The sequence below is a fragment of the Bufo gargarizans genome, chromosome 6 (genome assembly GCF_014858855.1).
Source record: "Bufo gargarizans isolate SCDJY-AF-19 chromosome 6, ASM1485885v1, whole genome shotgun sequence".
NCBI classification, from domain to species: Eukaryota; Metazoa; Chordata; class Amphibia; order Anura; family Bufonidae; genus Bufo; species Bufo gargarizans.
In genome coordinates this window covers 251,304,206-251,331,464 of record NC_058085.1, presented here as the reverse complement: position 1 = coordinate 251,331,464, position 27,259 = coordinate 251,304,206, and the positions used below count along the sequence as shown (strand labels likewise).

Here is a 27,259-nt window from a genome sequence, read left to right as displayed (position 1 = left end):
TATATTGACCCACTAGTAATAAAGCCCATCACAGTCCCCTGAGAAGTATTAAAGTTCCCACATTGTGCTCCAGTAGTAAATATGCCCCCCTGTAGTGCCCCCAGTAGTACTTATGTCCCCTATAGTGCCCTACTAGTAATAAAGCCAATAACAGCCCCCAAAGTAGTATTAAAGTAAACAATTTGCGCTTCAGTAGTAAATATGCCCCCTTGTAGTACCTGAGTAGTACTAAAGCCCACCATAGTGCACCAGTAGTAATTAAACCTGCCATAATGCCCCAGTAGTAATTAAACCTACCATAATACCCCAGTAGTAATAAAGCCCCCACAGTGTAAATATGCCCCATTATAATGCCTACCATAGTGGCCCTAGTAGTAATAAAGTCTCCATAGTATGCCCCAAAAGTACTAATGCCCCCCTTTAGTGCCCACTGTTAAAAATCCCACCAAACTCTCTCCTAGTTTAAAAAATGCCACCTGATGCACACAGAAGTATTAATACTCCTTATCATGCCTCCAGTAGTAGTAAAGCCCACATAATGTAATGACAATGTCCCTTTATAGTGCCACCTGTAGTACTAATGTACTTTAGTGCTCCCAAGTTATAATAATGATTGCCCTCTATGATGCCACAATAGTGCCGTCCCAGTTCTAATAATAACACCGCCCACACTACCCCAATAGTGCAACCCCAGTTTAATAATGATCCCCCATAGTGCCCCAATAGTACTACCCCAGTAGTAATAATTATGCCCCCCACACTGCCCCAATAGTGCAGCCCCAGTTATAACAATGACCCCCCTATACTACCCCAGAAGTGCTGCTACAGTTATTTTAATGCTCTTGACAGTGCCCCAGTTTTAATAGCATCCCCCAGTTCTAAAAATCCTAATAGTGCTGCTGACAAATGAAAATAATACAAATACTTACTTCCATGCCGCTGTCAGCAATGCGGTGCAAGACAAAATGTCCTGTGCTGCTTGCAGCAAGGCTCAGGGGGCTTGATGATTATGACATCATTGCGTTGACTGTGCCAGTCTCTGGCAGACTACAGGCACTAGGCAGAGTATTCAAGTGTATACCTACAGACCCTCGTAACCTGACATGAAACACTGCTGGCTGCTGGGGCAGCACCATGTGCCCTCTCACCCTGCAGCACGTACTGCTTGCCGTACATGTACTGCATGTATGATGGAAGACACAGTCCACAGAAGGAAAACATGTCTCGTTCATTGTGTCAGCAAGTTTTATAGAATTAGGTCAGTCAGTCATTAGGTATTTTCTTTATTATTCTGTCCAATAGACATGAGAGGATCGTGACTAGGGATGAGCGAATGACTTTGGATGAAACATCCAAAGTCAATTTGCATAAAACTTTGTTAGAATACTGTACTGAGCGAGCACTCCGTACAGTATTAGAATGTATTGGCTCCGGTGAGACAAAGTTATTACTTTGCGAAGACTTCGGGTAATAACTTCAGAAATTAATTTCTACTGTAAAAAAACTTTTTACCAAACTCTGTTTCGGCTCCAAGTGGTATAAGGGGGGGGGGGGGGGGGGGGTTGCGGTTCTGCCACCTTTCATTAAAGCTACTTCCGCTTCCTTCTAAGTTTTACTATTTCAGTGAAACGGTATGCATATCTTATTTGTACCTCATGAAGAATCTGTTTCAAGACTCTGTATTCAAGCAATCATCTGATATTTTATTGAAAACTATAGAGTCAGCGGCAGGATCTATTGCCTATTTGTCCTCCACACTGTGCAGGCACCAAGGCTTGCAGCTCTCCAGCTACAGTATGTAGTCTACCCTGCATTGTGTACATCTCTAGTACAAGGATGCAAGATGAGCACATACACCTATCTGTTCCATATATTTGTGATATTACTACACTCAAATGAACACCCTTGTGTTATGTCTCCCCTTTTTCCTGCGGACTGGGCATTTCAGAGTAGTGATGGATAAAAATTGGCCGGGGCGGTTTGCAAACGCGATCGCGCGAACGTGATCAAATGTTCGTGTACCGCAAGTTTGTGGCGGCCCTATTCATTTTAATGGTAGGCGAACCTGAAAAACCTCCAGCTCATATTTGCAGCCTTCAAATACTTAGTAGAAGTGCACAAATAGTCCCACAACATGGACAGTGACATACTAGAGGGGGATCAATGACAAAAATTCCTTATGATCTTAATCAGGGGACATTGTTCCAATAGCGTTTGTCACTCTGTGTAGATGCGGTAATGCAGCAAAACCGCAAACAAATGCTGCACTACCCAAATGCACTATATAGAAAGTATATTATTGGTATATAACATCCCTGCTTCAATCACTTTTTTGGGGGGCAACTGGTATATCACACTAGTTGTAATTATTTGTTCCAAGAGCGTTTGCCCCTCTATATACCTGCGGTATCGCAGCAGAAACGCACACAACTGCTGCACAATACAATTGCACTATATTATAATTTCTATGTTAGAAAGTATATTATAAGTATATCACACCCTTCAGTAAGTCACACCTATCGATAGCACACCTATACCAGTCCTTAATAGGACTTTTGGGGCCCTATTAGCTAGCGTTTGGTGTCACTAACAGTCTGTCCCTGCTCCACACAGCAACCTCTCCCTAACTGGCAAAATACTGAATGTAAACTGGCAGCCAGATCAGGTTTATTTAAAAGGTAGGGGGTATGTCCATGTGCTGAAACGTCTCAATTGGCTGTCCTGTCCCACCTGATGGATGTGTCATGGGTTAAAGTTCTTCACAATGTAAAAGAATATGGCGCCGGCGGACATCGCCATATGTTTGCCCGTTCAGCGAACCTCGAATGAGCAAAGTTCGCCGCGAAACGACCGCCAGGCGAACTACAAGGCCATCTTTATTTCAGAGTGATGATATACTCATATTTACATCAGTGATATGTTTTTTGGATGCCATATTGATCTCTTCACCTCTGGTTTCAGCTGGGTTTTTCTTCATGAAAAAGCTTATCAGATTCGGGACTCTTCAATTGAATCATCGGTTATGACAAAAGTGAAGGGTGTTGGACGCTACAGTAACCGTGTTATGGATGTCGCAGACTATGTAATCCCCCAACAGGTAAGTCTCAAACTCTTCTCCCATTTTGATCTGTATTACAGTCAAATGCCACATAAATATAAAGTCTGATTAATTTAAATTCTTATGGAGGAGGGTCAAAAATAAAAGGTGAATTCTGTTTCATTACTATTACCCCTTTTTTATGAGACTTTGATAAATGAGTTGCTTTATTTCCCACACTACTAGGCTAAAGGATAAGAGATGGCACATACTTTTTGTATGTTTTTGTATTGGCCAAAACCCAAAGTGGACTCTAAAGAAAGAGTTTATACTCAAGGTAATAAAAATGCAAGCAGCAACTTTGCACCAAACTTCACAGCAGACCTCCCAAGTGCCTGTCTTTTGGTGTATCTTTTTGATCTGAGGTATAGATTTGCGTTATTACATTTGCAGTATTGATCCAGAAGTGTTTGATGCTATTCGGATTTTAGAAATTTTCGTAAATCTTTTATGAATTCTTGCTTTTTCTCTCTTCCGTCCCCAAGCTCTTGCATGCATTGACAGAAATAGTAAATCATGTCTGAGTGGCACTCACATACATAGCCAAGGGTAAACACACATTTAACGGCATTAACAAATAACCGCACCATCATGCTTTTTCATATTCCAAAGCTTCCAAAAATTGTACCTTATCGGGGCAGATGGTGTTTAAACACACCCTCTGTTATGTAATAGTGATGAGCGGCAGGGGCAATATTCAAATTAGTTATATTGCGCAAATATTTGGGCGATTATTTGTCATATATTCTCAAATTCGCGATTTTTTTCTTGATTGCGAAAATCGGCAATGTAATATGTGCGTATTGTGCGCGTAATATAGGCATGGGTCACTGTTGCTACATTTTTCAAGCTGCTAGAAGTTTCCTGAGACTGATAAAATGGTTGGCACGGAAGAACATTACAATAGCTTTATAGGCAGATAGAGTGCCCCAATATAATCGCGATTGCGCAAATTGGCAATTAATGTTGCACATATTTTTGCGCAATACGTGCAGCTTCACGTTTTAGCAGGTCTGACTACATATTACTGATTGGTGCACTAAGTATTGTTGTAAACTTGTGACATCACAGCACTATGTCTGTAGCATGTATGTATGGACTGCAGAACCTATTACACTAGCTAACACCCTGCACTGGAACCTATCAGCTACACTATATCACTATCTAACCTACACTGACTATCTCCACTAACTATCTGCATTTTATATATATAAGCTAACTAACTAATGTAATTAAACAGTAAAGCACAGAGCACAGCAATGACACTGCTGTCTCTCTCAAAATATATTCAAAATATTCTCGAATTCTCAAAGTAGCGATTAAAATTTGCGATTCGAATATTCGTGCCCAACACCATTATGGAATATTTTTTTTTTTTTAAGTGGCTTGTTGGGGGACCAAAAATTAAGCCTTGAACCTAATTGTCAGAAGAAAAGGTAGCTCATTGTGAATGAGCCTAGAAAAATTCCCTTTTAATTGGAAGTCGCAGCACTGCAGTGTGGATGTGGAAAGGGTAGGGTATTAGAGGCACTTAGCCACAATAGTAGCAGCAGCAGAAACTGCATAGCATAAAACATACAAGGCAGTAGGTCTGCTGTCTATGGGTTGTAGTAGTAGTGGTAGTAGTGGCAGATGAGTAGCGTTAATATCGGTGGCAGTAGGAAGCAGCAAGGAGCAGCAGTCAAAGCAGTGGCAGCAGCAGCCATATGGTATATCTTGACAGGCAGGCAGCAGCATGACGGAGGCAGCAGCAGCAGCCTTACGGAAGATGATAGCCGGCAGCAGCAGTGGCATGAAGGCAGCAGTGGCATGATGGAGACAGCAGCCGTCCAGAACATGATAGCCAGCAGGCTGCAGCAGTGGCATGATGGAGGCAACAGCAGCAGTCGTACAGAACATGATAGCCAGCAGGCTGCAGCAGTGGCATGATGGCAGCGGTGGCATGATGGAGGCAACAGCAGCAGTCGTACAGAACATGATGGTCGACAGGCAGCAACAGTGGCATGATGGAGGCAGGGTGGCAGGCAGACAGCAACAGTGTCAAGTTGGGGCACCGTCAGCAAGGCCAGATCTATTCATCGACCTCAGCCGGAAGAGTGTGAAAACCCTCACCAATCCAGGCTTGGTTCATTTTGAAACCTCCAAAGAAAAAATATCCTCCAACCAATAATATAAAAGTAAACTTTATTTATATGTATCACAGTATCCAAAAAAATAATCACATAAAATAATACAATAGGCAGCAGCAGATAGATGCCCCAAAGAGAGGATAAAGAGTGCGCTGCAGAGTCAGCCAACCACAAAAGCTAATGCCTTCACAGAAGTAAATACATGTGTAAACATGGAAGGTCCTAATAATAATGAAAAGAAGTGGAGGCTGGCACTCAAAATATGTGGGATCAAAAGAAGTGACAATTTAATATATAAAACCTATACAATACACAATAATAAAAAAGATACACAAAGATAAAAAAGATGCCGCAATATCAAAAAGCACTGTGGGCTGCAATCTGGGGACAGCTCTAAATAAGTCTCTTAGTTTGCTCTTGTGGTCGAGCTTGAGCAAAATCTCACTGGAGTGTGAGATAGAAGTCCTCCTTACGGTAATCCTTTGCTGGGATATACGCTGTGATGAAAGACGGCACTCTGGCCGGATGGTAGTGATACGTCAGGAAGTAAATCAAGTCCCGTTTTTGTGAGTCTGTCATACGGTCACTATATGGCTGCAGGTGGGGAGTAAGGTATAACCGGTATGTCTTACCCTATTAGATCGGGTCCGGTAGCTGGGAGAGCTCTTCCTCTTACCGCTGGTAAGATACCACTACTCACCACCATGCGCCGGCTTCTCCTCACGCTGTTCGGCGTCCTCGCTCGAGACCGTTGTGCGTCCTTACTCGTGGCTGTTGTATCACGTGACGTTGGTCTCGCGGGATTAGCCTTACAGGGGGTTCAGTCTGTTCTTTCCTCCGGCTACTTTCGTTTTAGGTATCTAGTGGAGCGCTCCAACATCCGATAGTTTAAAGAACTAGTTTGATGATTCCGGGTCTTTCTTTGGGGGTGAACTCGCCAGACGCGTTTCGGGGACGTCTCTCCCCTTCCTCAGTGGCTCTACCCCCATTGTAGTGTCACTTCCTTTTGTAGTCTACTCAGTACTCTCCAAACTCTGGATCAAAGAATCCGGTTTGTACTGCTTGCAGTATCGGTGCGGTTTTCATGCGGTATTTTAACCGCATATGCGTTTTCGATTGCATTCTCTCCTTTATATTATAGTAATATCATATAGTAAAGGAGGTATTTCCACAAGCATGTTATCAGCGGCAAATCACATAAAAGATATATAAATATGCATGTAAACACATAATGTAAATATTTAGTCAACTTCTTTACTATATAAGAACAATATAGATGCGGTCTTAATGATAAAATACCATAGAATAAAATACAATTAGATAAAACAATAAAATATATATGAACTATAAAATATGAGAAGGATATTAAAACAACGTCCAATCAAGTAGGTACCAAGGCCCAGAGTGTATGGTGGAAAAGAGGGCACGGATTTCTGAACCATCATTCAAATATAATGTTTAAGGTCATAAAGTCTAGTGGCAAAATTTCTCTATATTTCTTCTAATATTCATCAATGATGTAATAGGTGTGTGGGTCCATCTCCGAGGGGGGGTCACAGCGCCGATAAACGGCCTGACATGTGATCCCCCATCGGATGATAGGCACACAGACCAGCCACTTTGGAAGACCAGGAATCTATATAAAGCCAAAAATCTCAAGTTCGGCATTGAGACCTTCCGGAATCAGGCTACCAAAATCATAGATACGTCGTGATTCTGCCCGGGACATTCGTTCCACATGTTTCCCCCCCCCTCCAGTGTATATCTATTTTCTCCAGAGCCATAAAGATCAATCCCCTAGGGTCTTGGTTGTGTGCCTCTTTAAAGTGCTTTGAAAGTGAGTGTTTGGGATATCCTTTTCTGATGTTAGAAACATGTTCGGATATCCTCACTTTCAAAGCTCTCTTTGTTCTCCCTATATACTGTCTCGAACAGGGGCACTGAACGAGGTATATCACACTCGTTGTATTGCAAGTCAGAAAATCCCTGATTTCCCATGAAAAATTGTTTTGTGTTGAGCCAACCTGTTTAATATTTTTAGGGGCTTTAGTCACTTTGCAGCCGGCACATTGGCCGCATCTGAAAAACCCCTTAAGGCTCATCCAATGTCCGGTATCTGGGGATTTTTTCAATTTGTTTTTAACTGACGGGGCTATTTTTATTCCCAAATTTGGTGCCCTTGTAAAAGTGATTTGCGGTCTTACTGGGATCAATGTGCCTAAAATTTTGTCTTGTAGTAAATGGGACCAATGTTTTCTGATTATCTCTTTAATTTTCTTATATTGGACAGTGTAGGGGAGTATTAAACGAAACTGGGACTCTTGTTGTAATTCTGGGGGGGGGGGTTTGTTTGTTAGGAGCCTACTTCTAGGTATTTTTCTAACATTCTCCAACGCACTATCTAATAGGTCACTTGGGTACTGTTTGGAAACAAATCTCTTCTTCATGTCCAATGCTTCTATCTCAAATTGGGAATCTTCGGTACAGTTCCGTTTCAGTCGACGGAACTGTCCGAACGGTATGTTTAGTAACCAATTGGGTAGATGGCAGCTAGAGTGCAAGATAAAAGCATTTCTAGCTGAAGGTTTTTGATAAGTCTGGCATATATATTTATTGTCTCTCTTGGTGATTAATAGATCCAAAAATTCCGTGCTCTCCACCCCAATCTTGGTAGTAAAAACTAGGTTAAAAACGTTGTCATTCAATAATATTATAAACGAACGTAGCGTAATAATGTCAGTACCATAAAGAGGCTAAAATCCCCAGTATTAACAAGTGAATAGCAAAGGACCATACCAGCAGTAAATAAGTAATAACGTAAGTGACAGCCCAACCCTGCAGTGTCCTCCTCTCTCAACGCCATTTTGCCACACCAGGCTTCTTCCGGGGATAGAGAGAACATGTACCTCCTTTATATACTCATATGTACCACTAATTAAAACACAGCTGTTTCCTATAAGAAATCCTGTAGATTATGGAGCTGCTACAAGTGGGGACGGATGGGGAGGGCGCGAGGTGCGGGACACACACGCCAAACCAAATTGAGGCATATGAAGCACCCGCCATGCGCGACCCAGCCCGATCTCTAAGATGGCCCTGTGCTCCACGCTGGAGCGCACCACCAACGGAAGGAAGTCACTGCAGATGCGCTCCAGCCTTGAACACAAGCGGCACAGTGCATGGAACAACCGAGACACAGCACCACCACCAAGAGGGGAAAATACCATAATTACAGTATAATGACATATCAAAGGTACCATTCAAAGAAATGTATCAAAATATCCCATCATATTTCCATATAAAAATATATAAACATGATCATAAATAAACATGATTGTATCAGATGTTGAAATCACAAACGTGTGTGATTACAGTATAATATTTAACATAATTCATATATAGGCTCAGTGATTGGCAACCCTTGTAGAATAAATAAATAGTGAAGGATCAAAATTCATCGTAAAGTGCATTTCCACATCACAGTTTCATATAATAGTAAAGCATATCATTCATAAGTGCGAAAAATGTGTTGATTAATAGCTAACACTGTATGTGTGACAAATTGAGAACATGCAGTGCTCACCGAGTGACAAGCTCAAAAGTGAAAGTGCTTAAAATGAATAATAGTCTCGATAGGACAAAAGGTACATATCACACAAACTCAAAAGACATGTACAATACACTGCCTGTCCAAAAAAAAAATAAATCACCACCTGGATTTAACTAAGCAAATAGTTATGAGCCTCCTAAAGGAGATTGCAGAAACTAAAAAAATTGGGTTAAGAACTGTCCAATGCGTTATTAAAAACTGGAAGGATAGTGGGGACCCATTGTATTCGAGGAAGAAATGTGGCGAGAAAAAAATCCTGAATGATCGTGATCGGCGATCACTTAAACGTTTCGTGAAATCAAATTGAAGAAAAACAACAGTAGAACTCAGGGCTATGTTTAATAGTTAAAGTAAGAGCATTTCCACATGCACAATGCGAAAGGAACTCAAGGGATTGGGACTGAACAGCTGTGTAGCCGTAAGAAAGTCACTAATCTGTGAGACAAACCAGAAAAAAAGGCTTCAATTTGCTAGGGAACATAAAGATTGGACTCTGGAGCAATGGAAGAAGGCCATGTGGTCTGATGAGTCCAGATTTACCCTGTTCCAGAGTGATGGGCACATCAGGGTAATAAGAGATGCAGATGAAGTGATGCACCCATCATGCCTAGTGCCTACTGTACAAGCCTGTGTGGGCAGTGCTATGATCTGGGGTTTCTGCAGTTGGTCAGGTCTAGGTTCAGCAACAGTGTGTGCTCCAAGAATGAGGTCAGCTGACTACCTGAACATACTGAATGACCAGGTTATTCCATTAATGGATTTATTCTTCCCTGATGGCACGGGTATAGTCCAAGATGACAATGCCAGGATTCATCGGGCTCAAATTCTGAAAGAGTGGTTCAGGAAGCATGAGACATCATTTTCACACATGGATTGGCCACCACAGAGTCCAGCCCTTAACCCCATTGATATTTTTTTTTTTTTGGGGGTGGCGACTTTTTTTAGGGACAGGCATTGTATATGATTAAAACATTATGCATCAATGTAAAATTGCCTAGATCCATTCAGTCCAGCCCTATCCGGTTGTACTTTTAGCTATATCGCTCCCCAACAATGGGTCATGTATATACTCCACCACTGTTTCACTCCATCGATTACATATTTTTTCTTTTCAAACAACCTATTATAGACACAAATTAAAAAAACTAGGAGTTAAAATTAAGTTGAAAATAATTAAAACAATGTAGACCATCTCCAACACAAAGTGGAAAGGGAAACAGAAGAAAGCCAAGAAGAAAAATGCCAGTAAATGCATTATAAATATGGTGAAAATGATAACTCCTCATTCAAACCCCTGGGTGCCACACAATCCAATTCATAAATCTATCTCTCTTCTTTCTGGCCCAGAAGCTTCCTCCAATTTTCCCCTCTCACTGAAATGAACACCCGGTCGATGCCTCTTACTCGAAAACCAGAACTATCACAATTATGAAATTCTTTAAAATGTCTAGGTATGGATCTCAGTTTAGTTAAGTCCTGTTCCTCCTTCGCCCCATCAATACCCAGTACATGTTCCCGGACACGTCTCCTCAGTTCCCTTGTGGTCATACCCACATATATAAGTTGGCATGTGCACTGTGCTAACGAAATCACCCCTGGCATACAACATGTGATGTTGTAGGTAATTCTATATTGTTTCTCAGCCTGTCATGGATGGTGTTGCAGAAAACTAGAAGACACAAATAAAGATCCGACTGACTTGATCCCAAACTAAGGAACATAAGGGTGAGCCCTATAAAAGCCCTAGCGCTCTCCCTGACTGCTCAGCCCATGCTAAGATCTTTATGATAGATAATCGCATGCCCTCGTACCTAGACTTTGTGACACCTGAAAACCCAATAATAGTGAGGGGACACGACCACCGGCTCCCTACACTTAATACGGAAGGAGTCAGGGTCACCTAGGATCAAACCAACAGGAAAACACAAATAAAGGAACAGACTTAATTGAAGAGCCAGCAGTTGCAGCATCTAGCAGTGAGCACCATCCAGGAAGTTGTATAAACCGCAAAGTGATGCAGTATGGGAGGGGATATAAAGGGATACAATCAGTGCAACTGGGTGACAGCTGAGAGAGGGAAATGAGATGACAAAACGAAACCAAAACAAAAGAACCTCAAGCAAGAGGTACTGAAGAACGTCTGTCAGAGCTTCTCAGATCTCTGGCGGTGACACAGCCTTAGCTGGATTACAGAAGTGTGAGGCTCGATCCACATTTGTACAAGCAGAACATTTTCCACAGGGAGAACACCCCTATTGTGGTCCCTTAGAGCCAAACCTTTTAGCTGGATACTCACCTGAGTAATAGCTCCTCACCAAGATGTCCCTCAGGTTTTTGGACCTCCTGTATGTGATCGATGGTACCATAGGGATAGCTTTTTCCAAAATTGGATCCAATCTCAGTACCTTCCAGTACTTCATCAAGGCTGATCTCATCTTCCTTTATTGTGGGTTGTATGTAGATACAAACCGCACTTTGTCATCTTGTTCTCTGGATCATTTCTAATAGGTTCTGAGGTCATCTCTTATGTCTACTTTTGGCTCTTTCATATCCCTGTGTAATACATGGTGCTGGGTAGCCCCTCTCTTGGAATCTAGATGTGAGGTCCATAGCTTGTTTTTCAAAGTTCTCTTCTGTCGAACAAATGCGTTTCAGTTTTTCAGATATTGACTGTAAGGTATACTATGGATGAGGTTCTTTGGATGACATGAGTTGGCATGGTGAAGCAGCACATTCGTAGATGTCTCTTTTCTAAAGAGGTCTGTTGTTATCCTTCCCTCCTCGTTGATCAAAATCCTAATCTCTACACCCTATAAGCCAATTTGATATTGAGATTATTTCTGTTCTGTTAAATGTTCAATGATTTAATGAACTGACCGAATCCAGACTGTGAGCCCTGCCACACGACGAAAATATTGTCAATATAGCGAACCCACAGCTGGACCCCACCCATAGACAGAATCAAGTCTGAGAGGAAAATCTGCCTCTCCCACAGCCCCAGGAACAGATCGCCCCCATAGATGTTCCCTGGAGCTGTATGTAGAAGACTTCCCCCAAACAGAAAATAGTTGTGGGTAAGTACAAATTCAAGGAGCTCAAGAATGAACTCACCTGTTGATTCCTTCAATGTCCGACGTCGTCAGGAAGAATCTCGGTGCTTCAATCCTATCCTTATGTCAGATACTGGTATACAACGACACTACATCACATGTTGCTATCCACACGTCTGGTTCAAGTTGTAAACCATTCAGGAGGCAAAGAATATCGGTCGTGTCCTTCCAAAAAGAGGGCAGTTGTTCCACCAATGGTTTCAATACATGATCTATCAGTTTACAGGCTGGTTCACATAAATTCCTAACTCCAATTCGGCAGTCCCGGTGGACATGTTGCATGTTTATGGATCTTTGGGAGCATGTATAAACTTGCCACTCTAGGTTCATTTTGACAAAAGTGATGTTTTGGAAACTGGCTGAAGACAACTTGGTCTGTTTGGATGTCACCACGCCCCCCAGGATGACACTGGAGGCTGGGCTACAAAGAGGAAAGCGAGTGTGCTGTGCCAGTTCGGCTACTGTTCCAGTCTGCCTGCCCAGAAATCCATGGGGTAAGGAAACAGGGTACGCGCCAGAGACTGGCGAGAGCGTAGGTAGGCCTGAACCTCGGCATTGAGGTGTGAGCTGTTGGCTTGCTGATTGTCCTCAGCCTGGCATGGCATGTGGAAAAACATGCTGAATCATGTTTAGGAGACCGTACTGTCTGCTTCTGCTGCTGCAGTTCCTACAGCTTGTGGTGGCAGGAAGTGGGTGCTTCGTGTCAATGATACACCTGTCACTGCATAAGCAAGCGAGCATACAGCTCATCATTCTGGCTAGTGTGCCTGAGGAGCCTGTTCTTTTTGGCTCCACCCCCTTCACTGGTGCCATCGTCCTCTGGCTCCTCCACCTCCTCCTCTGGCAGTGGCATCTCCATCCTCCTCCATGGTAGTTTCTACTTGCAGGTGTCCAACAGCTACAGGGTAGGCAGCAAGATGCATAGATGCATTGGCTGTTCTTCTTCCACTGCCATCCCCTGCTGCATGAGCATCACTGTCTATTCTAAGATAAATATGAGGGGGTGACATTGCTTATGCCACAGTTGTCCCTGCTGACAAACTTTGTGGCCTCTTCGAAAGGCTTCATCACCGGATGAGCTGCCACTGCCTAACTTCGATGTAAAACATGCTCCATGCTGCTGAGGCGGACTGGTGCATGACAAAATCGCTCACGGCTTTCCGCTGCTCATACAGTCGCTCGACATGGTATAACGGCAGGCTGTTCTGATGTTACAAGTCCAGGAGAGCATTCCTCACCATGTAACAATGGCTGAAATGCAAGGTCTCCTGAACATTGACAGCACCAAGCTCAAGCCAGTGTACTAACAGTATTTAAAAAGCATTGCAGGAATAGGTTGATGATTTGCGCCATGCAGAGAGCATGGGTTATTTCCCCCAGGTTCAGGGTAGCCACAATGTTGCGCCCATTGTCGCTGACCACCTTGTCTAATGAGAGTCAGCAGGGTGACAGCGAGTAGGATGTTTGCTAACCTTCCCATTCTCTGCATTTGCCGTGACTGCCACTGTCGCTGCCCCCAATGCCATTACAGTGGTGATGGGTGCCACTACTTCCACCATCATAGCTATGCCTGGGGTCGGCAGCCTCCTACTGAACCTCCTCCTCAGGGCAATACAAATGCTGACTACTCTCATAAAAGTCGTCAACAGGGAAACTCTCTTGACTATCTGCCTTAGGGCTTGGTAGGGTTTTCTTGTCACTTCTTAGGAAAAAAGGAAGGAATCACACTAGGTCGCGCAGTGAAGACTAAGAGGACTTCACTGAAAGCCTTCTCTGGGGCTGCAAGGAGGAGGAACAGGAGGAACTCTGTGACCCCCGGCTCCATGGCATGCTGTCAGACTCCAAAGTAACCTCCACGTCATCCTGCTGTGACTGAGAGGATGACTGAGCCATTCAATCCACAACCTCACTATCTTTGTTCTCAATGATAATGTTGTGCCTTCCTGAAGCAAGGAATAACTTCTACTACTACTACTGCTGCTGGCTGTACAGCTGGTGCTGCTACTATCCACATTCTGGCTCTGGGACTTTTATTTGGAACCCTCCCGCATCCCTGGGCCTAATTGTACACAGTTACACAAAGTATAGAATGGTTTGAAAATCTGGTTTAAATGAACTTAAAGACAGGGAGGTGCAATACAATGTCCTTCCCTTTCAACAATCACACTAAAGACACTGCTGCTGACAGTTGACTTTAGAAATACTGCGGTATTGGCACCACTAACAGATTTGTACCCAATGTATTTTGCTTGTTAAAATATGCAGAGTCAGAAAAAATTATCTCCAGTGTAAAACACAAGTTGGCAAACTACTATGCAATAGTTTCTCCCTACCACAGCAATACTTGAAGTGCCTGGAGATGCTCCAACACAAATTTTGGCCTAGTTTTTCACATTACCATTCACTGATGTTAACCGTCCACACTGTAAGACATTTATATGCTGTTTTTCCTGTGTTTCTTTTGTGTTTTCTTTTGATCCACACAAATAGAGATGAGCGAATCGACTTCGGATGAAAAATCCAAAGTCAATTCGCATAAAACTTAGTTTTACAGTATTAGAATGTATTGGCTCAGATGAGCCGAAGTCATTACTTTGCGAAGTCTCACTTGACTTCACATAATAACTTCAGAAATTGATTTATATTGTACTGTACAAAATCATTTCCCGAACTCGAGTTCGGTTCCAAGTAATAACTTCGGCTCATCGTAGCCAATACATTCTAATACTGTACGGAGCTCCAGCTCCGTACAGTATTAGAACAAAGTTTTATGCAAATCGACTTTGGATGTTTCATCCGAAGTCGATTCGCTCATCCCTACACACAAACTATCTTTTTTATTTGAAAATGTTGTTTCAAGTAAAATTGAAAGCAGGGAACCACAAGCAACACTATTGCAGATGCATCATCCTGTCATTTGTTACATGCTGTTAAGAGTATCTTAGTTGGGGGGCTTCGAAGAGCTTAAAGGCTATGTACAACTTTGGGGGCAATTTTTATTATTATTTTTGCATTGTACTTATTTTGAGCTAAAAATAATTTTTTCAATTGGTCTTTATTAAAAAATATGCAATCCTTGTTTGTGTACATAGCTGAGATGCTCTACTGAAAGTGAAAGTCAGTTAGAAAAATTGTTAACCCTTTGTGACAGAATGACTCAATATTTTTAATAAAGGACAACTGAAAATATGATTTTTAGCCAAAAATTAGTAATATGCAATCATAAACAAAAATTGCCTCCGAAGGTGTACATAGCCTATAATGTAATTGCTCTTCCCTCAAAATCTTAAGCTTTGAATCACATGTGAGTGTTCCAGTTGTGTGTCCCGGCCCAACAACAGGTATGCTGACCTGACCTCACATCATAGATATCTATGTTGCTGTGAGTTCAGGTCATTAAACCAGTGGTCAGGCTGAGAAACACTTCCAGAATATGGATGTGTGAATCTGGCCTTACAGAGAAAAGCAATTCTATAATTAGGAAATCGCCTCATCAAAATTAGCCCCAATAGGATCCTTCACAAAGGAGACAAACGAATGGTAACAAAACTGTATAGTGTGGAGCATAGACATAGTTGTCAAATTATTCATAAATATCTGCCATATCAAGTTTTAGCTTCTTCAAACAAATAGAAGACAATACTGGCAGTTATTTTCAACCAGTCTATTCTTTTATTGGTCATGAACAGCACCTATTTGGTTACAATACAATGGTAGTATGGTACCTATAAATACCTATAAATGCGCCCATAGTAGGTGTATTTGTTGCAGGATCAATGTTTCTATTCTTGAGCAAATAACAAGATAAACACCATCAAACAGTACAACAAATGTAATATTTCATACAAGGTTAACTTGAAGGTATCTCCTGAGAAAAGAGGACCATCTCGCTAGCAGCACCTTGTGGAAGTGGCTCCCTTTGAGTCACAATCCGACATTTCAACAAGCCTTTGGCCATGACCAGTGAAAAAAAAAGCCCAGTCTCCACTCAGGGATGATCTCTTGAAGGAGGACCAGTACCCTGCCTAAGGTTTACTTAGATACTTGCATTAGTTGCAATATATGGAATCTACTTCCTGCCCTTTGAATGTTAGTATCAGAAGGCATCTTTGTGATTTAAAGGGAACCTGTCATCCACTTTATGCTGACCTCACTGAGGGCAGCATAAGTTAGTGGCAGAAATGCTGATTTCAGCGGTGTGTCACTCATGAGCTAAAAGTAAGTGGTTGCTGAGAACCAGCATCATAATCATTGTAGCCCAGGAAAAGAGTCAAATCTACCTGAGAAGAGTCATGGTTATTCATAATCTCCTGCTCTCCTCGTCCATCTGCTGATGATTGGCAGTTCTCTCCTAGAGAGAAAGGGAGAAAACTAGGTATTAGACTGTCAGTCATCAGCAGGTGGGCGGGAGAGCAGGAGAACATGAATAACCATGACTCTTCTCAGGTGGCCGTGACTCTTCTCCAGGCCCAGTCTGCAATGATTGTAATGCTGGTTCTCGACAACCACTTACTTTTAACTTATAAATGACAGACCGCTGAAATCAACTCACCTGTCTCTACTTTATTCTGCGGTTAGTATGGGCAGCATAAAGTTGATGACAGGTTCCCTTTAAGTAAATGTGACATTTTACAGAATGTGTCATTTTAGTTCATTTTACTAAAGTTCACAAGGGTAATTCATCCACTCTACAGGCTCATGGATTGTGATAGTTAATGTGTATTAGTTCCATCTCTATTTATGATGTTTAATCATTTTTTTCAGTCATATGACTTATGTCTTATACGTGATTGGTAAGCATATTTGTTTTAAACCATGCATCCACCAGTGTGCCATAGGGCCTGAAATTCATAAGCGGTTGTCTCCTTTGTTTATATTAAGGATTTTTAAACAAAATTAAATAAATCTGAATATGTTTTTGATGAGTACTAGATTATGTCCTACATTTGTAACAATTGTGCATGTTCCTGCATTTTCATGCATCAAATAAAATATGGTGAGCTGAATTTTCACTATAAATCAGATTAGTAGGCAGATGAACAGCAACAGTGGCATGAAAAAGGTGAAAGCCACCATATCTACATCCAACTTCTGGTATTAGGAAGCTACCATATCTACTACAAACTTACTTGTAATAAGAAGCTAACATATCTACTTCCAGTTTCTGAGATTAGGAAGCCACCATATGTACCAGTACTTCCATCTACTTGGTTTCTTGAGTGTCATATCTGAACAATATCATGTAAGGCCTCATTTACCAAGTCAGTGTTAGGTCAGTGATTTGCATCTGTGATTGTAAGCCAAAACCAGGATCAGAGCCCTCACAGCGATGAGGTAAAATTGATAGATTTGCACTTGTTCTGTGTTTCTGACCCGTACCTGGTTGTGGCTCACAAACACTGAGGGAAAACATTGACTAGACAATGATGTGCAAATAAGACCTTACACTGTTGATCTTAAAGTATTGGTAAGCCATACACCCCTTTGGACAATGTATTTCTTCACTTCTCACTGTGGCCATCTGGGAAAATGAAGCTAAATCCTAAATCTAGAATAATTTCTTGTGATGGCTTTCAATGTATGAATTTCCAGATAACAAGGTCTTGTAGTTGCAGATCTCTTTGACCTTGAGAAATTCATGATTGCTTCTATATCGTCCTATAGATATCATTTCATTGTAGATCTTTATGCTTGCAACTGTTATTTCTATTTTTTCAACTTAGGGATCCTCTGTGTTTGTAATCCTGACAAAACTTATAACAACTCCAGAACAAGTGCAAGATCATTGTCCAGAGGTAAGTGAAACACAAGGGTTCATACCAATTCCAACTTCCAAGCAGAGGGGATGATCAAAAGCACCTCGGCTCAAAAAAGGACTAGCCTTAGTTTGGATGATGTCCTGTGTGGTACCTTCTATTGACGTCCATCTCTGATGGTATACCATCAGTCCCTAAATTATACAATCACACTGTGCTAAAACTTCTATGCCATAAAGTGTCCAACAACGAGAATGAAGCTGCATCCCATGCAGCTGCCTATCCATAGGTTTGGGAAACATATGGAATTAGTACTGCTAGCTCCATCAAAAGCAGAAGTACACCCTTCAGTAATGACAGGTAATTGGCCTTGAATGGACAGGTCACACTCACAACCCTAAAGTTGGGCATACACATTAGATCTGTGTAGGCTGTTCCTGGCAATTTTGGCCAGTTTGTATGGCATCCTCCTGACTCATCCCCATTGCCAAGGGAGCTAAAAAATAGGCAAGTTGGACTTCAATTGCCCGATCCTGCCCTGGAAGTAGCTTTCCCCCCTCTCCCCATTCACTACATATACATGCTTTGCTGAACATTCATGTGTATGGGAAGATCAGGAGAGATAGCTCTTGTCTCATGTGGAAGGCCAGCGCTGGTCCAGTGCAAATGTGTAACAGCCTCCCCCCCCCCCATTCTTATATACCTACCATGTACTATTTTTAATACTGGTGTCTTTTTATGCTACCAGGCGTGACTGCTCTTTCTGTACCCCCTATCGCTATGCCTATCGCTTCCAAGTAATAGATATTTTGTTCTACACTATATGTATTTCTTTTTTCAGACTGATGACAAGTACAAATGCAGCAATGATAGCAACTGTACAAGAAACAAGCCCACATCTAATGGTGAGAATATTTGTATTGCTATTGAAAACTTCTGATGGGAGCTGTAGCTAAATATTCTGAAGACTGTACTTATTTTGTGGTCTGATTATTCTGGGGTTTGGTCTGGGGTATTTATTCATTTTGGTGTGTTAGAAACTATGTATGTATGACTTGTGATTGGAACACCGTAGGTTTGCATGGCTTATGTAAAGAGTGGCCATATGTAAAAAAAATAAAAATCTTTAACAATGCTCATCAGACCTCTTCTCAAAATCTCGGATCCTGATCTCACAACTCAAAATTGGTTGTATAGCAGAATCCCTGCACTCTTAGATCCTTCTGGCCTAAGTGTGGACCAGTGATTAGAGCACAGACAGCGCTGGAGCCTGAGGACACCAGTTACCTGACTCAGAATTGTGTCCATTAACACACTCACATAAACCATCCTATAAACCTCTTCACAATCATTCACTGCGATTTTGAATTGATTTTAGGACTTGCTGTTGGTTTTTGCCCAGGGGTCTCCACAACCTTAATCAGACCCTACGTGTATAGACAGACAAACAGAGATAAAGAGAGAGACACTTGATAGTGGGAGATTTGGCTATTACAGTACTACTTGTATAATAAGCTGCATAAATGCTTCGCTGCCATTGGGTGAGGAAGTTGGTCTTGTGTATTGCAGGCTTTCTCACTGGTCGTTGTGTCCTTTCGTATTGCCAAATTCAAGGTTGGTGCCCCACAGAGAATGACACAGTCCGTATGTAAGTAATACACGTTGGGAGCAAATCATTGTTTTGAGCAACTTTGCAAATAATCAGGATTCTAAAAAAAAACAGTTTTGTGTATACATCTCCTGGGCAGACCTGTGTGTCTATGTGGTTACTGGTGACTACAAACCAGCTCTGTGTATTCTGATCCTGATGTTATGTATTATGCTATAAATGTAGAAAAAAAAGGCATAAACCACACATCCACATGTCATATCTTGATATATTGCTGCTAAGCAACATTTGTTAACATGTACTTGAGGTTCTTAGTATATGTTTTGCTCACAATGTATAAGCCCACTTGCCAAATTCATGGCAACCTCTTTTGAATGGTGCCGCACTACATGTCGATTGGACTGGCTGCAGGATCAGACTATATAGGGTTTATTTGTAGTCTGTAACTACACATCTGCAGGGGATCTGCAACCATTTTTTTATTTGTGTTGAATTTAAAGGGAACCTGTCAGCTACAAGATGCACCATAAACCACAAGCATTACCTTATAGATGTTGTCATCATGTTTCTTAAGATGTTTTTGTCTTAGATGTCCAAAGTGCAAGAAAAAGGACTTTTATTCCCCCGCAGGCCGTATGTAAATGAGGATCTTGAAGTCAAGACAGCAGCGGCTTTCTCGCTTAAAGTCAAGCTCTCCGCGCCCCCTTCCCTCCCGTTAGCATTTGATTGACAGCCTTTGGTATAGTTTGAGGCGCGATTCCATCCTGGATTTCGCACATGCGCATTTCGCACATGATTGCATTTCCGATGCTTGCTCATTAATCCCTGCTGCACTGTACTTTGTGAGCTCCTGTGAGTGACATATATATGTGACAATGTTCTGTGGTGCACACTTGAGTCTGTGCTTGCAGGTACAGAACAGCAGGGGAATAAAAGTCCTTTTTCTTGCACATCGGACATCTAAGACAAAAACATTATTAGAAACATGATGACAACATATGTAAGGTAATGCTTGTGGTTTATGGTGTTTGTAGCTGACAGGTTCCCTTTAAGGAACTAATGGAGTATGTTTGCATGAATGGCGGTATGTTCACACAGATTTTTTTCCACATGGATTTTAGCATGGATTGCGTGCCCAAAAACCAAAAGAAAATGCTTGCAATTCGTCTCCATTGAATTAAATGGGGACACCTCTTGTTAGTTCCTATGGTGCCTTTTTTTAAATTTACGGTTTTATATTACGCACCGCAGGAAAAATAAGTGACATGACCATTCTTGACGCAAAAAACCGCGTCCAGACTTCCCATTGACTTGGGCAGGATTCTGTATCAGGTTTATTTCAGTAACGTACCTTCACATGTCATAACCAATCAGCAAATGAGTAACTATGAAATAAATAAAAAAATGAGGCAGCCAATCTGAGGAGTTATGCCATGATTGATGTAAAAAAATCAGACATCCTGTAGTACATGACAATCTCTTCCTAACAAAGCTAGAACCAGCCCTGTACCTCACATGGATCTGGAGATCTCTCCCTCATTGCTCCAACTGCTCTGCTAGATTATCTTCAGCCTGGCAGCTCAGGGGGTATGTCCTTTCTGCTGCAGGTCTCTGCCGTGCTGCGCCGGAGCTCCGCCCCCGTTCCCATTATAGTCAATGGGGATGGAGCGGCAGTCCGGCGGCATGGCGAAATAGCGGCAGGACGGATCCGACAGGGTGAACAGCCTGTTGGATCCGTCCTGCCGCTAGTGTGAAAGTAGCCTTAGTGAAATGAACAAATAACACCGCCCAAACAATAAACTAAGGCAGGGGTCAGCAACCTCCGACACTCCAGCGATTGTGAAACCAAAATTTCCAGGAGGAACCTCTCACTTCTATAGGAGTTCTGAGAACAGCCAAGCAAGTGTGCATGCTGGGAGTTGTAGTTTCCCAACAGCTGGAGTGTCGGAGATTGCTGACCCCTAAACTAGGGAATGTATCTGCATACCCCAAGTCCAAGTATGGGATTGTGCATGCAAACTTCGAGTGCCCAAGCTCTCAGGGCCAGTGGCACCTGCCTTCAATAGTGAGAGATGATGTGCCACCTGGGACTGCACAAGTTGGCCCTGGGTGGGGTTTGGTTTGAAGTATAAGATTCCAGAACTTCAGGTATTGAGTGTCAGGAGTGCTTCCAAGAAGCCTCATATCTGTAGATACAAGAATAATGCTTCTTTATGACTCTGGTTGGCAGAATGAGTATTGTATGGCCGGCATTATGTACTAAATCTAATTTGGGTGCTGTCTGCAGTCACGGGCACAGACCGGCTAGCCAGTAGAGATGCTATTATCAGACCTCTCAGGTCACATATGTTTTATTCATATTTCCCACAATCCCACCTAATGTGCTTTTATCTAGCACTGCCTCACATCCTCCTGTACTGTATATCTGGGGTATTTGCTGTAGAAAATAATAGTTTCTTCCTCTTAATGGATTGTCTTGCTGAAATGTAATAACCAGTAGGGTGCACATCCGAGTGGGTTTCAGGCATGATGAATATTTGATTTAGGTGGACAGTTCCTTTTATTTGTGAAATTGAACCATGTACACCACTAAGTGAGAAGTCTGTAAAATGGAATTATAGATCATTGTATTCTCCAGTCAAGTAGTATCTGAGGCGTCTAGAGGCATAATACAGTTCCTACAGACTCCTATGGGGCTCTGCTGTACCTAGACACCTCTGCCACCCAATCATTGCTTCTAGAGGAGAATAGGTTCATAATACAGTTGGGTAGGAACCACAATATGCAGTGGCCAAGGAGGAGCCAGAGCAGAGGGCGGGAGTAGTAGTGGCTCTGGCTGTTACAGTCAATCATGGTGGGTTTCCTTACACTATTGTTTCTGTGCAGTGAAACAATGAGGCACACTTTCTTCCCTTGGGGCACACCCTGATTCTGGGGCTCCTGCTTGATGGTAGCCAGGGCGCCTGTGATGTTAGGTGCTTGTATGAGTGCAAGACAGGGAGTGTGGAGTGCAATGGCCGGTGTATGGTGTAGAAGTCAGGAAACCAGGTCAGATGTAGCAGAATAAACATCTCTTTTACTTCAATGCTACAATGGGAGTTGTAGTACATTTAACAACAGAACCACAGATCCATCTGCACACAGTGCAAATTATTTGCCCGGACAGCTGGCAAAGCTGGGAGTTATGGCGCTCTTTGTACACTGTCTTTCTAAAGTCTCTTCAGTAGAGTCTAGGGCTGACAACAGTACTTTAGTAATAATGGCTGTAGTGTCCATTGCAGGATACAGGGTTTTGAAGTCACATCTGGCCAGGATGTATCCAAATATGAAGGGTTTCTTAAAGATGTCCCTCAAGGCAGCAAAGTCAGAATGGCTGTACTAGCAGGTTAACTTGAAGACTCCTTTGCTTGGCCATGCAGATTCTAAGTTCTTCTCTTTCTGCTGATCTTGCAGTAAATCATGCAGAGATATGTTAGTCTCTGTAGTTTGAAGCTTAAAGTATAACTGTCATTTATTTTTATTTTTTTGGGAGTATTGGATTGTGGTGATTAATATCTCCTTGGTGGCCCTATTTCAACTTTTCACTGTGTATTCAATTACCCCTTAATTCCACAGTTTTGTTCCCTGTACTGCCTACTTTTACCTCTGCTTAAAATAGGGTTGCTAGGCATGGTCCGTCTATCTGTTGAAGGACGGAGGACACAGAAGCAGGCTGCATGCAAGGTCACATTACTGACAGCCAGGGACTGTAAGTAAATGATTAAATCCAGGTCCTCCCCAGCAGCTGATAACAGTGTCTGGGCTGTGTGCACTTCTCCCTGTCCCTGCGCTTGGCAGACGCTCCCTCACTCAGCAGAGCTGGAGAATGCAGAGTTGAAGCAGCGCAGAGCAGGGAAGGGAAATCTGCCGTCTGCTCACTGTATAAATGAAAGCAACATGTGGTAAGAGGACCCCTTTGTGCTGCAGGAGATTAACCCTTTAGTGGGGAGGGCTCTGGTTACTGACACTTTTGGGGGGCTATTGTTACTGGCTAGTGAGGGCAGGTGGGATTAGCCTCAGGGTGAGGGCAGTGGCGGCCATCTTAACTGAATAGGGAAATTGCAGTTTTATGCAGACTGGTTGCTAAGAGATGAATCTTATTAAATATGGGGTAAGTCAGTCTAATAGTAACTGATTCTGGAATATCATGTTATTGGTAACTACATATATAAAAATAGAAATTAGGTTCTAAGTGTGACAGTTATCCTTTAAGGAAAGGGAGCATGAGGCAACTGCTTCCTCTCAAACTGAACTCTCATTCAGAACTGAACTCTCATAGTACAGAGCTGCAGGGAATCTGTTAGTGTAGACCGACTGATTTTGATTAACATGAATTGGGCTGACATACAATACAACGCACAATCGGTGACTTTGTTTCCAGGAAAAAAAGGGCCACACACCAATGCATACACCTCCTGATTCATTTTGCTTATACAATCAAGTGAGCAATCAATCAAGTGTGAACTGGTGGAGACAAAGCCGGACTTAGGCTGTATGGTGCCCTGTGCGGTACCTTCTATTGAGGCCCTTCTTACCTTATGTTGTATCAAATAGTGCACAAATAACACGGTAACACAGTGCCCAAATAACACTGCCGAACAATAAAGTAGGCAATGTAGGTAGATCTCATGAGACCAAGTGTGAGATTTGTGGTGCAAACTTCAGGTGTCTGGGCTATTTGGACCTGCATTAGTGAAAAGTAATGGGCCTTGTGTAAGTACCACACCCCTAAGGCCAAACTGTCCGTTGGGGAGGATGGGAGTTGGATTGCTATATAATAAATGGTTCTTCTATGTCTATTTTAATAAATGTCTCACATTATTCTCAAGGCCTATCTTGATGGAAGCTGAAAACTTCACTATTTTTGTCAAAAACAGTGTGAGATTTCCAATTTTTGACTTTGAGAGGTAAGTAGCATTCTAGAGGTTGTCTACTCAATGCATACATATGTATATATAAAATAAATGTATATATAAAAATGAAAGGTTTCAGGCAAAATGTTTTCATACAGCTCTAAGTTTATAATCAGGGATTGGTCCATGATATACATATGTGACATAGTGCTTTGCATTTAACCTCCCAGTGTGGGTTACAAACGTCACTTGCACAGATTGTTCCAGACTATATTCTTAATGAAAATCAGTATGCTCTCAAAGTACATGTTCACTCATAATTCAGTATTTGTCAAAACTGCCCTTACATACTGTATGTATTCAACCCCTGTTGAGCTGAAATATATTGTCTTAATCATTGACTTACAAATGGGCTATATTAGTGAATCGTTAGAAAAAGTTGCATTTTCAGACTATAAGACCCCCTAGTTCTGGTACCGTTGAGCAGAATATGGATTTGTAGGAAATCAGCGACAACGAAAACATAAGAGCAGCATAGGGCTAAATTGACTTCTGCGGTGAGTTTTCTGTTATTCTGTTCCATCCGTTAAATGGATTGAATAACAGATACAAACACAATGTCTTCCATTTCTATCCCTTGACTTCTAACCAAACATGATGGGAAGGAATCAAACAGATGCTAGTATTACACCATTGAATCAATGTTGATAATAGCGCAAATGTTTAATTCCATTTTTATTTAAAGGAACAGAGCCACAGAATCCATAAGCACTGATGTGAACTTAAACTAAGCAAAATAAAGATATAGTCATAGACACATACACAACATAGGAAAAGCCTGAAAAATAATACAGTACTTCACTAAGTACTTTTTGCTCACTGGTGAGGAAACATAACATAACAGCCAATCACTGCCTAGACAAGGCCCCCCTCAACACCAGAGCAACAAGGGTGAGGGAAGCCATGTAGAGGTCAACCATCACTTCAAAAACCTATAGAGTTCAGTGAATGAGACTGGCATGAAGGTGTCAACCACATCAGGTTCTACACACTACTGGCCTACATGGGAGGATGGCAACAGAAGGTGTAGTGATCACCCAACAAAGTACCATGGCATAACAAAACTTGCAGTTTTACATTGCACTTGTTAAAAAGAGGATGCACCCAGCAGGAACCAGTACAGATGTCATACCTTATAATGCCCACAGGAGCAGGAGAGCTCCATGTCAATCTCTGATGACTGACATGAGACTTCACCTTCATATTTTTACAAAGAGGTTCTTCAGCAGTCAGGGCAATGGACGTGTAGTCATAATAAATATTAAGAAGATTGCAACTCTAATGGCAGCTAGTTTGAGTTGTTAGAAGATGATGACTATTCATTTTCATGATCCTTTTGGTATGACCAGACAGTGACTATTTACTATCTATTTTGCTTTGGTCTATTGACACATTGTTCTTTTTAAACATTTAGCACAATGTCTTCATCATCTAACTCTTGGTTACTTCTTTAACTAGAGGAAACCTGCCTGAAAGTCTAAACTGCCGTTATCATCCAGCCAAATCCCCTTTTTGCCCAATCTTCAGACTTGGGGACATCATCAGACTTGCTGGCCAGAACTTCACCAATCTTGCCGAAAAGGTTTGTCAACTATCTATCTCTTTCTGACCCATGATAAAATGCAGCCTTCGATAGGGCCTAGAAGATTGGGAGGGTTCAAGGGGCAAAGAAATACAGGTGGTAAGGATGAGAACAGGGAGGGAAGAAGTCCATGTGAGTCACCTTGAATAGTTACAATGCTATTATTAAACATGTGGTATCACATACTGTTTAGTCCAATGTGATTATTTGAGGTACTTGATGGACTTTTTTCCAGAATACACTGTGAAACCATGTGTTACGGGCTGTGAGTGTGGACGCACTGTGCAACCAACTGCTTTGACTTTTAGCTAGTCCTGAAGGCATTATCATGGTGGTACCCCTGATTTTCAGCCTTTAGCCTCTATACATGGATCTGGCCTTCACTGCGGAGGAACCATCAGGCTGCTAGCTCTCGGAATAGTCCTAGTGTGGTTGGCTGCTGACCCACTGGTGTCAAAGACACCAATGCAAAACACGGGGGGACCAGGCAATACACATAGGACACAGGCTGTGGTCAGGGCAGGCAGCTCAGGATCAGTTTGGCAAACAGGCAAAGATAAGGTCACGTGGCAGAGAGTAAGGATCCAGAAAACAGGCAGAAGTTGGTACGCAGACAGACAAACATATTATAGCTCTTTTGCAGGCCCTAGCAAGCAAGTAAAGACAAAAGTAATATATTCAGCAGGCCTGCATATATAGAAGAGCTGATGGGCTCATTAGTGAAACAGCTGAACACAGAGCAAAAGAAGGAAATTAACCCTTGCAGTGCAGCAGGAAGCGGTTCAATGAATAGATACTAATACTCACACAGGAAGAGACCTAGCAGCTAGGCTGCATCATGGGACACATGAGTATGGCTGCCTGCCCTGGACAGAAGCTAGATGAGTGATGTGGTGCCCTTTCCCACCCTGGATAACTGCGGTGACTGAGCATCGCCATGACATTGTGTAAAGTTGCCTTGAGGTTTTGCCTGCATACAAGAGCTTAGAAAAGCATCTTTACTTATAACAAACATTTGTGGAGATATTTAATTTGGAGATCAGTAAATGTCATCATCTGATTGGCAAGTGCTGTCAAAAGCTGAGTTTGTTATTAGTGTCACCCTTTTAAATTGCATTACAGAAAGAACTTTGATGGTTTTCCATTTTTGAAAATCTAATATATTTAAAAATAACTCTATATGTTATAGTATGTTATAAGAATATGCACTCCAAATTATAGACCAGGGCATCAATCAAGTCTATCCAACAGCCCCACCAAAGAAAAATTTCTTCCATCAAGATTGAAAAAATATACCGTATTTTTCGCCCCATAAGACGCACTTTTTTTGTCAGTACCGTCTGTGGCACGCCGACTATGCAGCTGTTTCCTCCCAACGCCGTTTCGCCACACAGGCTTCTTCCGGGGAGAAGGT

General features: G+C 42.1%; 1 protein-coding gene across 1 annotated transcript in view; it reads left to right on the top strand.

The window, feature by feature from the left end:
- P2RX3 (purinergic receptor P2X 3) overlaps positions 1–27,259 on the top strand; it is an 87,602-nt gene that overhangs the window by 10,542 nt on the left and 49,801 nt on the right. Inside the window, 6 exon segments of the mRNA XM_044299620.1 lie at positions 2,962–3,097; positions 17,670–17,741; positions 18,544–18,607; positions 19,272–19,350; positions 24,180–24,257; positions 25,722–25,845. Of these exon segments, the coding sequence (XP_044155555.1) occupies positions 2,962–3,097; positions 17,670–17,741; positions 18,544–18,607; positions 19,272–19,350; positions 24,180–24,257; positions 25,722–25,845 (553 nt within the window).